The 10,884-nt window shown below is 59.5% G+C and overlaps 1 protein-coding gene across 4 annotated transcripts in view; it reads right to left on the bottom strand.

Annotated features, from left to right (window-relative positions):
* Positions 1-2,121: 2,121 nt before the first annotated feature.
* Positions 2,122-10,884, bottom strand: part of GRIP2 (glutamate receptor interacting protein 2) — a 73,630-nt gene continuing 64,867 nt past the window's right edge. For 3 of the 4 annotated variants that reach the window (XM_045579216.1, XM_045579217.1, XM_045579218.1), the window contains exons 18-21: positions 10,097-10,236; positions 9,262-9,441; positions 7,622-7,817; positions 6,161-6,348 (exon numbers count right to left, since the gene is read on the bottom strand). In XM_045579216.1, the coding sequence (XP_045435172.1) occupies positions 6,300-6,348; positions 7,622-7,817; positions 9,262-9,441; positions 10,097-10,236 (565 nt within the window). In that variant the 3' untranslated portion in view covers positions 6,161-6,299. Of the gene's footprint in view, positions 2,658-3,792; positions 3,940-4,871; positions 5,016-5,966; positions 6,073-6,160; positions 6,349-7,621; positions 7,818-9,261; positions 9,442-10,096; positions 10,237-10,884 lie in introns of those variants that run through there. The other variant, XM_036431228.2, reaches the window with a different exon arrangement.

Raw genomic sequence — 10,884 nt, 5'->3', positions numbered from 1 at the left:
CTCCCACCCCACCCCCGGGCGGGGGGGGGGGGCGCCGCTAGAAGGATGCATAGCACACAAAGGTGTTTAGAGTGGATGATAATGAGTTCATCCAAAGCAGGTGAGCTGTCACAAGATCCAAACAGAAGCTGACTTGCCAGCCTATGATTAAAAAAAAAAAAAAAAGTAGACACCCACTTCAGGTGCACTTACATGATTTTATTTAAAAAAATGCAAACCATCCCAACAGCACCACGTCCCCAACTCCCAAGTCACTGCAGCCCCTGGCGGGACAGGCAGATGGACACGGGGTGCAGTCACCCCAAATGGCCTTTGCGGTGCAGCCCCTCGGCGTGTAGTGCTCCCCGAGAGCCCTAAGAAACCCCGTGTAGAAAAATACTTTACAAGGAATGTGCTCTCATCTCAGCCAGAGAAAAATACAGCTTTTGGGGGTTCGGGAGGGGCAGGTTGCAAGGACTGTACCCAAAATGCATAGGCAGGCGGGACGCTCACTCGGATGGGAGTCAGGAAACAAACGTCAAGTTCTGGGATGGACACCCCCACGAGAAGCCAGAGGAGATATTGCATGTGAGAAGGCCGGCCACTGCGAGGGACCCGCCCGCCGAGCCTCGGGTCTCGTTGCAGACGAGGGTGGGGGAGGGGATGGCAGAGGCCCCAGCCCCGGGAGGAAGGGGAGCAGCGGTCAGGGTTAGGGTGCACCTTCCCTCGCCTGCAGTCCAGGGCAGCGTTCCCAAGTCAACGGCTTTGGGAGTGTGTTCTGTCCGACCCTGTCAAATGACAGAGGCCCAGAGAGGCTGAGCCACTTTCCCGAAGTCACACAGGTGAGGCTGCAAGTGGCCTTGCCTCTGCGGTACCCTCACCCCGAGCTGAGGGTTCTTGGCTTTTGCTTGGTGCCCTGGGCAGTCCAGCCAGGGCATGAAGGGGTCTCCAGGGAGGCAGGCCCTTAGGGGGATGTGTGCAGGGTGCTGAGGGGGCCACAGTGGACAGGGAGGCCTGAACCTGCTCAGAGACTGTCCACCCCTTGATTGTCCAGAGGGGGGCATCAGCCTCACAGGGGGTCACACAGCAAATGAGCAGTTGGGGGATGGGGTGGGTGGCATTGGGGGGGGGGGGGTTGGAGGAACAGGCCTTTTGACTCCTGATCTGGTCCCTTGAGTAGAAGAACATTTTTTGGGCCAATGGGGGGACAGAGGTGAAGGAGGGTGCAGGGAGAGCGGGTGCCCCGTTTTTCTGAGACCCTCATCAAGAGCTGGGTGGGGACAAAGCAAAGCCCCAGACCTGGCTGCATCCTGCCTGCCCACCTCCATCCTGGGGGCCACATCCAGACCACCTGGTGGGGGCTCTGGGCCCTTCTCAAAACCCAAAGGGTTCTGGTCTGTGGATGAGGAAAGCAGTTCTAAGAGATGCTGGTGCTTCCAGGTTTCAAGTGGGAAGAGACTTCCTTGAATGACCACGTTGGGCACGGTCACCATCGAGTGTGAGAGAGAACGGCCACCTCTCCAGCCTCTCTCTCTCCTGTCTGTCTGTCTGTCTGTCTGTCTCTCGGTCTCTGTGCTGCTCCCTCCTCCTCCCCCCCTGCATTGGACACTGCACCAGCTTCCGTGTCATGCTCCCATGGCTTCCACCTTCACTGAATGGCAGGTGAATGGAGCCCCAGGTTTATCCCCAAATGCCTGCCTCCACAGGGAGGAGCCTGGGCTCCGAGGGGCCTGTGCAGGTGGGTGAGTGGCCACGTGTCCGACAAAAGCAGCAGGAGGGCTGAGAGCCCAAAGCTAGACACCGAGCTGCCCAGCAGGTCCAGTCCCCCAGCCTCGAATCTCAGACGCTTTGGACCAGAGACGCCAAAATGAAACAATCACCAGCTTTCGTGTCCAAGGGCTGGTGCTTCCTGGGTTCCAGCCGTCCCAGCTCAGAACCTTCTAGGTGGGGGACACTGAGAATCAGAGACTCAGATCCCACAAGCCCCAAAGCCAGGATCCTGGGGGAGGAGGTGGGCTGCCGTCCAAGCAGCATCCTTGGCGACCAGCTCTCCAGCGGCAGTGGCCCCCCAGCCTCTCCCCGATGGCTCCCCCTGAGTGCATGTGGCTGCATCACTGGATGCCTCACCCCGGGGTGTCCGGCCCCTGCTTGCTCACCTCCTGCGATGGAGCTCATTCCAGCTCCGTCACTCCACTGGGAGAAAGTGCTCCCTATGCTGAGCGAGGCGGTGCCCACCTCAGACGCCTGTCTGGGGAAGCTCTGTAGGGACCTGAGGCCGCCTTCAGACCCCTCTTCCTGTCTCTGTGAGGCCGGGCACCTCTGGGCATCTTGGAGACCCGACATGGAGAAAGACCTAGATGCCACTCCAACTGGGGCGGGACCTCACTGCCTGGCAGCCCAGTTCCACGGAACCGGAGAACAGAGACAAGTCCTGTCCGTGGCTCAGAGCCTGCCAGATGGACAGATGGACGTGTGGGCGGCCAGCTTCAGGTGTGGGAGCCAGGATCAGCCGGAGTGCCCCTTGGGTGTCAGCCAGGCCGCCGTCAGAGCATCCGGGGGCTGCTGGGGCCGGGGGCCCGCGGGGCGCGGCCGATGAGCAGCTGCAGCACGTCGCCCGCCTCCGCCAGCAGCGGCACCGCCAGGCGGCAGTCGAAGTCCCGCGTGCGGACGTGGTTGACCTGCACGGTGCACAGCCCGGGGGGCAGACGGGCATCAGCCTGGCCTGGGCTGAAGGAAACGTCTAGAACACTCACGAGGGGGCAGCACGCTTCTTTCAACTCTCAACCCTCGTGGTGGGTTTAATCGAAGGGAAGGTCCCAGGGAGGTGCCGGCTCACCCTTCGCACCCCTGACGCCTCCTGGCCGTTGTGACGTGAAAGAGCACATGGGCCTCCTGCCTACAACGGTGTGGCCAATGCTTCTCGTTCATTCGTATTTCACACCGGCTGCCTATTTCCAGCAAACAGCGTCAGGTTTGCATTCCTAACTGAGTTGAAAAGTTTTCTTTTAAAATCAATTTAACTTGGGAAAAACGTCATCAATTTAAAGAAAACATAAATTCAATAAATTGAGCACAAATGTGGCAGAAGTCACACCAAGGGAGCAAAAGTAGCTGGGGGCCAAAACCGGTTTGACTCAGTGCATAGAGCATCGGCCTGCGGACTGAAAGGTCCCGGGTTCGATTCCGGTCAAGGGCATGTACCTTAGTTGCGGGCACAACCCCCGTAGGGGGTGTGCAGGAGGCAGCTGATTGGTGTTTCTCTCTCATCAATGTTTCTAACTTTCTATCCCCTTCCCTTCCTCTCTGTAAAAAATCAATAAAAATATATTTTAAAAAAGTATCTGGGGCCTGGGAAAGGCAGCCCAGGTGGTGGGGCCAGGATGCTCCTATCTTTCCATCTGCTCATCTATTAATACATTTCCCAGTCTCCCTTGCAGTTGGTGAGGTCACATGACTATTTCTGGCCAATCGGCTGTGAAGGGGAGTGATAGGTAAAGGCAGAAAAAAAATCCCACATGCCATTTTCCAGTCGGTTTTCCTCTGCTGTGGAGTCTCCGCCAGCCCAGGCCGAGCAAGGCTAAGGCAGTCCACAGTGGACACGTAGCATAAGCAACTGTAACTGTTCTTGTGTGTTAACCCCTATGGTACAGGGCTGCTAGTTACTGCGACATAACTGAGCCTAACCTGACTAATACGACTGGCGTCCTCATTCCCTTTTCACAGACGGAGGGGCTGGGGCTCAGAGAGGGGGTACTCTCCCCCCAGCCCAGGCCGAGGAGAAACCCTCCCCTGGGGGCCCCGCTGCAGCATTACCTGGAGGACCCGGTCGAAGGGCTGGAGGCCCCCGCGCTGGGCCGGCCCCTCGGGGCGCACGGTGTGGACATAGACACCCTTCTCCAGGAGGCCGTCGGACACGCTGAAACCGAAGTCATTCCTCGTGGGGTCCTTGTACAGGGTCACCTGGGAGCGGAAGGGAGAGGAGGTCCCTGGAGTTGAGCTCCGTCCCCAACAGCGGCCGGAGTCCTTGGTCTGGTTCCATGTCTCCGGACTGCAGACCCAGGCCCCAGGCCGAAGCTCTCCCTCACAACAGAGGCCCTGAGGGAGGGAGTTCCTTTTCGGTTCTTTCTTTCCTTTTTTTTTTTTTTTTTTTTTTTTTTAATATATATTTTATTGATTTTTTACAGAGAGGAAGGGAGAGGGATAGAGAACTAGAAACATCGATGAGAGAAACATCGACCAGCTGCCTCCTGCACACCCCCTACCAGGGATATGCACGCAACCAAGGTACATGCCCTTAACCAGAATCAAACCTGGGACCCTTCAGACCACAGGCCGACGCTCTATCCACTGAGCCAAACTGGTTTCAGCCTTTTCAGTTCTCTCAATCTCTTGCCTCCCCCGGAGAAGGTCTCAGTGGGTGCCCACGTGTTTTCACACCCCTAACTCTTGCTCATCTCCCCATTCACCAAAGAGCTGGCTTCAGGCTCAGGGGTTTCTGAGGAAGATCCAGGGAGAAGTTTTCTTTCTCTTCTGTGTTATTTTTTCTATATAGTAGCTTATAGATGGTACAAATGCTGGCTCTTTATTTAAGGTAGTAATAAATATATACACAATACGTAGAAGCCTATACACACAGTAACTTAGGTTGAGAAAAGTCTACTTAAAGGAAAACGTTAAGAATAGCCCAGTGTGCATCAGGTGTGTGTGTGTGTGTGTGTGTGTGTGTGTGACAGGGGTTTTGAGAAACCAGAACAAAAATCCCCATTTCGTGGTGGAGGAATGAAGCCGGAAGAGAAGCAGGCCCATCTGGAGCCCAGGGCCAGCCCTCGTGGCACCAGGCACACGCCCAGGCCTCCTGTGCCACCCCCCGCGCTCCCCTCCCCAGAACCCACCTTGTGCATCTCCAAGGGTGTGGGCAGCAGCAGCTCCCGCATCTCTTCCGGGGAAGGGCGCCCCTCCCGGCCCCTCCGCCAGGGCCGGCGGCCAGGCCTGCCCTCGAGGGCCGCGCTCGGCACGGAGCCCGTCATGATGGACGCCTGTGAGGACACAGCCCTTCGCTCAGACACTCGCTCTGCTCTCAGGCACATCACTGGACACCTACAATGTGTCAGCCTCCAAGGCCACAGAGGTGAGGAGCGTGGACGGGGCGCTGCCCTCCGGGGTCTCCCGGGATGGGCCACGCACACCAGCCATCAGGATGAGCAGCCTTGGCACCACATTATCCCTAGCTCTGCGCTGGGCTCAGTTCTAAGCACCTTATCCATGGACCTCGTTTTATTCTCTACGGTATCACAAGACCAGCAAATGCCATTCTTTTTTCTCCACTTTATAATATCACGGTGAGAAGTACATCCACAGCACAGAGGAGAGGGGAAGGACCGACTCCGCGTCTGACGGAGCATCAGGAGCGACCCCGTCAGGTCCGCCCAAGGTCCTCCCGGGCCGCCCGCTCCGTCACGGGCCACGCTGACCACAGGCAGAGCTGCCTTCACCTCTCAGCTCCTTGGGCTCCTCAGTGCTGGTGCCATACACAGTGTCGACACCCACACGCCTCCACGGGGCATGCCCACAACCACGTCCACACGTGGCACATGCACACACAAACACCAAACAGATCCTAGGCATCCAAATGTGCACACTCAGACACAAAAGGTGTGAACAGACACTCAACACCTGTGCATGCATGAGCATGCTCACATGTACGTACACACACACGGTCCCAGTGCACATGTGATGATGCCAGGCATGCTCACATATGCACACCCCCTGCTGTGCCCACCATGATGCTCTCAGTCACACTGGTGCACATGTCCATGCACAGTCTGCACATGTGTGAAGATACCTTTACCCAGAGGCATCTGGGTGAGTGCACACATACACATTACACGTGAGCACAATCCCGCCAACATGCTTGCCTCCCAAAGGCACGCACGCCCGTGCGCCCAGAGGTGGGTGCCCCCACGCAGGCCCGCGGGACAGGGGCCTACCTCCAGCTCCCTCAGCAGCTCGGACTGACCACACGACTCCAGGTCTTCGAGGGCCTCCCCGAACACACGCCAGAAGCCCTCCTTGCGGGCGGGGCCGGGGGCCGGGCTGTAACGTAGGAACCAGAGTGTCAGCTCCCGGCGGGCGGGTGGGCGGGCAGCAGGCAGGCGGGGGCCTGAGGAGTCTTCTAAACGGCCATCGGCGCTGGGCCCGCGGGGCCAGAGGGTGGGCAGGAGGGCATCCTCGGAGGCAGTGCCGGGGCCCTGGGGCAGTGGTAGGTGACACGGAAATGGGGGGAAGACGCAGCTAGGGGCAGGCAGCCAGGGCTGCGGTTCTTAGAACAGGGGCGGATGAGGCGGGGTGGAGAGCAGTGACACAGGATGCCTGGGGAGAGAGACAGACGGAAGGACAGACAGACAGACAGACAGAGAGGAGATCCATGGTGTAGCCCCACAGGACGGCTTCCGGGCCCACCCAGACACACGGCACCACAGCACAGTGACAGGGACGGCGCTGAGCCAGCGGGGACACGGGTGGATGGAGAGGATGGAGTGAGTGTGCTGGGGGCGGGGCTGAGACCTTCCCGGGACTTCCATCCCTGGCCGTACAAGCCCATTATCAGCTCTAAAATCGAGTCTCGTTAGAAAGACGGTAAGTCACACACTCCAGAGTTCGCAAGGCCGCCGGCCAGGCACCCCGTCCCGGCTTTTCACAGGACACGCAGCGGCTTCAGAGCGCTTCCTCTCTCCCCAGGGCACGCAGGCTCTCCTCCAGGGAGCCGCAGGGGCAAGCGAGCAAACAGCTGCCTCCTTCCCTTCCGGCTCTGAAGGCGAGGAGACCACGGCTGGAGGCCATTCTCTCTGTGTAAGTCCGTTGTGCAGACAGCTGGCCTGTGGGGTGGGGCCCCTGTTCTCGGGGACCCGGGGGTTCAGCCACAACGTGTGTGTGAGCACCTCCTGGGTGCTCGGCACGGAGCGAGGGGTGCCATGCGGAAGGGACGCGGGGAGCCGGGAAAGTGCCCGGGTGGGCACCGGCGGCTCAGGGCGGCTGTGCGGACCAGCGGAGGGAAGAAGGCCACGCACTCCGGAGGCGGGGACGCGTGAGCTGGGTTCTGTGGGATGCGTAGGTGTTGCCCAGGAGAGGAGAGGGAGAGGTGGTTGGGGCAGAAGGAACTGCCTAAGCGGCAGCATGCACACAGGCGGGGGGCGGCCGGCCGTCCTCCCCAGGGCCAGCTCTCTGCAGGCGCCTCCTCCTTCGAGGGAGAGGCTGGGGCCTCTGAAGCCAACATTATAAAACCCACCATGTCCACGCCCCAGGGCTGGTGCCCATGACCCGGAGGCCATTAAGCAATCCGGGTGGGCTACGTGAGGAGGATCGGGGTTTGAGTTCTGAGCCTGCTGCTGGAGGCTCCCGGACCTGGAGAGGGCAAACCAGGCCGCTTCTCCCCTCCCCACCTTTGCCCTGCCGTGCCCTCTGCCCTGCATGTGCCTCCCGCCCCCTCGGCCAGGCTGAGACAGTCCGCTCTGTGGCTTCTCCTCTGCCGGTGCGGGGGGAGCCCTCCTCGGGGGCAGACCAGGTTCTTCCCTTCCTCCACCCGACGGCCCAGGGACCCCTGCCCTCACCACCCCGGCCCAGAGGTGGCATTCCCACCACAGACCTCGCAGGTGGCTCCCAGTCCTCCTCTTCCTCCTCCTCCTCCTCCTCCTCCTCCTCGGGGAAGCTCGTGTCGGCAGGGGCAGGCGTGTAGCTCGTCCTCCGGGGCTCGGTGGGCGGAGGGCTGCTCCTCAGTCGGCTGGGCTGCCACTCTGGCGGGGGGTTCACACCCCGGGCTGTCGTCTGCAGCGTGTAGGAATCTGGCAGGTGGAGCCGGGGGAATGTCTGCACCCTCTCTGCAGCCTTCGTGTGCCCGCCTTCTCCACCCACTGCTAGCAGCCCTAGGTGACCCTGAATGTGTCTGTGCCCTCTCTGGGCCAGCATGGTACCCAGCGTGCCCCGGGGGCTCCTGCCACCCAGGCCCCCATCTGAGAAACCGTGACTTTTCCCATAATGCCTGGGGTCCAGCACCTGCCCCAGCTCCACCGGGCGGGGCTGACCCCTGCTGAGAGGAGGCTCGGCGTTTTGACCTCCTCTCTCCCTGCCTGCAAGAGCTCTGAAGGGCCTGCCTGGGGGTGAGCTGACAGATGCTGACCGAAGGCTCGAGATGAGAAAGCCGGGACCCAGAGAGTGAGGATCAGGGCTGGGGGCCCCTTGAGGCCCCCCCGAAGGCGTCACTCCACGAGTCCCCTGAGCTGGGTGTCAAGGAGTCCCTGTGGCTCTGGGTCCCAGAGACCAGAAGGCTCACCACCGGACTCCAGTGCTCCCTGTCCCTCCCAAGGCCACCCCTGGGCCTCAACATAGATGGGCAGGGGCCTCTGTGTCCTGGGGGGCACCCAGAGGTCTCCTCCTCAGGCCGGGCGGTGTAGGATGGGGTGGAAGGGGCTTCCTGCCTTCCCATCTCCCACTGGGTGCAATGAGCATGGACTGAGCGCCTGCCGTGCTGGCGTCCGGCCGGGAGGAGAGAGACCGGAGCAGTAAGACGCGTGTGGTCTCGAACCTCACAGCAGGGTGCTGTGGAAGCTAACCGAAAGGTGTGTGTGAAGCCGAAACCGGTTTGGCTCAGTGGATAGGGCGTCGGCCTGCAGACTGAAAGGTCCCGGGTTCGATTCCGGTCAAGGGCATGTACATTGGTTGCGGCCACATCCCCAGTAGGGAGTGTGCAAGAGGCAGCTGATGGATGATTCTTTCTCATCGTTGTTTCTAACTCTCTAGCCCTCTCTCTTCCTCTCTGTAAAAAATCAATAAAAAATATATATATATATATATTAAAAAAAAAAAAAAAAAAGGTGTGTGAAGGCCTGTGTCCATGACCTGAGGAGTGAGGGACCTGAGAATGGCTAATGGGGCCCAATCAGATCTGCCTTCAGGGAACGTGCCCCTAGAATCATTAGTCCACAGAGCTAAATATCAACAGGACGACGACAACTGAAATGTCTTTTGAGAGCCACATTTTTTAAAACTTAAACTTCTTCTAACGCCGCTTCTTCAAAACAGACCCGCCCAGGCTATTTTGTGGAAGAGCCACACTCAGGGGGCCAAAGAGCTGCATGTGGCTCGCGAGCCGCAGTTAGCTGACCACAGCCCTAGAGGACGGGGCGAGGAGCGAGATGAGAAGGACTTGGCCCCGGGAGGAGCTGCAGAGGCTGGCAGCCGGGCAGACCAGGGAGGGCGCGGTGCTGTCCGGGGGCTCCGCGGCATTACCTGGGCCCCCAAAGCCACTCTCGGTGGCCGAGCTGTCCCAGGACTCCACGGCGCTGTCCACGCTCGGCACGGCGGGCGAGAACCGGGCCGTCAGCGGTCCTCCTCGGAGCGCCTCTGGCGGGTCCTCGTCCGCGTCACTGGGCTCACTGAAGCTGCCTGACTTGTGAGGGGCGAGCGGGCCTGGGAGGAACAGGGGGGAGGGGATCACTGCCGCTGGCCTCCGTCCTGGGAGACACCGAGATGCTCAGGAAGCCTCGGTTTCCCGCCTGGAGTCTGGTTTGGGAATCCACAGGCACTGAGCTCCCCTAAGCCTGCTGTTGGGCAGTCTGACAAGAGGGAGGTGCTGCACTGATTTGGGCAAACCCACTTCACAGATGGGAACACTGAGGCTCAGGGAAGCTGAACAATGTGCTCAAGGTCACATAGGGAGCAACCTCGGAGCCCCAGTTAGAAGGAAGACCCCAAAGCTCAGGCTCCTTCCACTGCATGCCCGCCAAGACACACGGGACAAACGCCAAGACACACGGGACAAACAGGGGGAAGCTGAGGAATGCACACTGGTTTTCTGACCACGAGGTGCAATAAGCAGTCTGAAGAGGCAGAAGGTGCTGAAGAACAGGGTTCAGGCCCAGACTCTGCCCCTCGCCAGCTGTGTGACCTCGGGCCCACTTCTCCCCTTTCTGAGTCTTGTCTCCTGGGTGCCTCAGGCATCCCCCCACCTCCACGGGGGCCCACAGGGATTTGGGGAGATGGGCACACACAGCCGGGCCCAGGGGTACGGAGCCCTCCCTTCCCAAATGGGCCGGACGGTCCCAGGGAGCAAGGGGAGGCTCACGGTCCAGCTGCTTCTTGATCTTCAGGGTGACGGTCTCCCCGGCCATCTGCAGCAGGTGGATGGCCTCGCTCAGCGGCCGGCCCTTGAGGCTAACGCTGTTGATGGCCAAGATGCGGTCCCCGACGTGGATCGCGCCGGTCCTGTGGGGGAGAGGGGAGGCACAGGTCAGAGGGTGAGAGTGAGACAGAGTGAGGGGCTGCCCTGGGGAAACCAGGAGCCCCCAGGCAACAGGCCTCAGGGAAACGGAGCTCCAAAAAGCCAGCAGGTGTGATGGCGAGATGCATTAAGGGAAGTATAACGTCTAACGTCTGGTGAGGAATTATTCCACCTAACTCTAAAGTTAGCTTCTAGAACCCATGTCAAAGCATGAGTTTTGAGCATGGTTTGAACCCCACAAACCAGCTGCCAAATACTAGCTACCTGATCTTGGGCTAGTTTCTTAACTCCCCTCAGTTCCCGCCTCGATAAAAATAGGGGTGATAATACATATTTTATCAAATTAATATTGAAGGATGGAGGAGTAGAATTGGTTAATGTTTCCATCCAGCAGTTTCCCCACCTAGAGAAGGAGCAAAATCCCAGGGCCCAGTGGGTTTCTGCCCAGATGCTATTAGAATAACCAGAGGAACTGTTTTAAAATGCAGATCTGGCCCCACCCCAGACAATTAGATCTATGGGACTGGGGTGGGGAGAAGGGGATGGGGCGAGGCGATTCTGAGGAGCAGCAAGGACTGAGGGTGGGGAGAGAAGTTAAGCATCTGCTGAGGATGCACTTGACCCAGGTGGGG

This window comes from Pipistrellus kuhlii, unplaced genomic scaffold (genome assembly GCF_014108245.1).
Source record: "Pipistrellus kuhlii isolate mPipKuh1 unplaced genomic scaffold, mPipKuh1.p scaffold_m20_p_11, whole genome shotgun sequence".
NCBI classification, from domain to species: domain Eukaryota; kingdom Metazoa; phylum Chordata; class Mammalia; order Chiroptera; family Vespertilionidae; genus Pipistrellus; species Pipistrellus kuhlii.
This window is presented reverse-complemented; position numbering and strand designations above follow the sequence as displayed.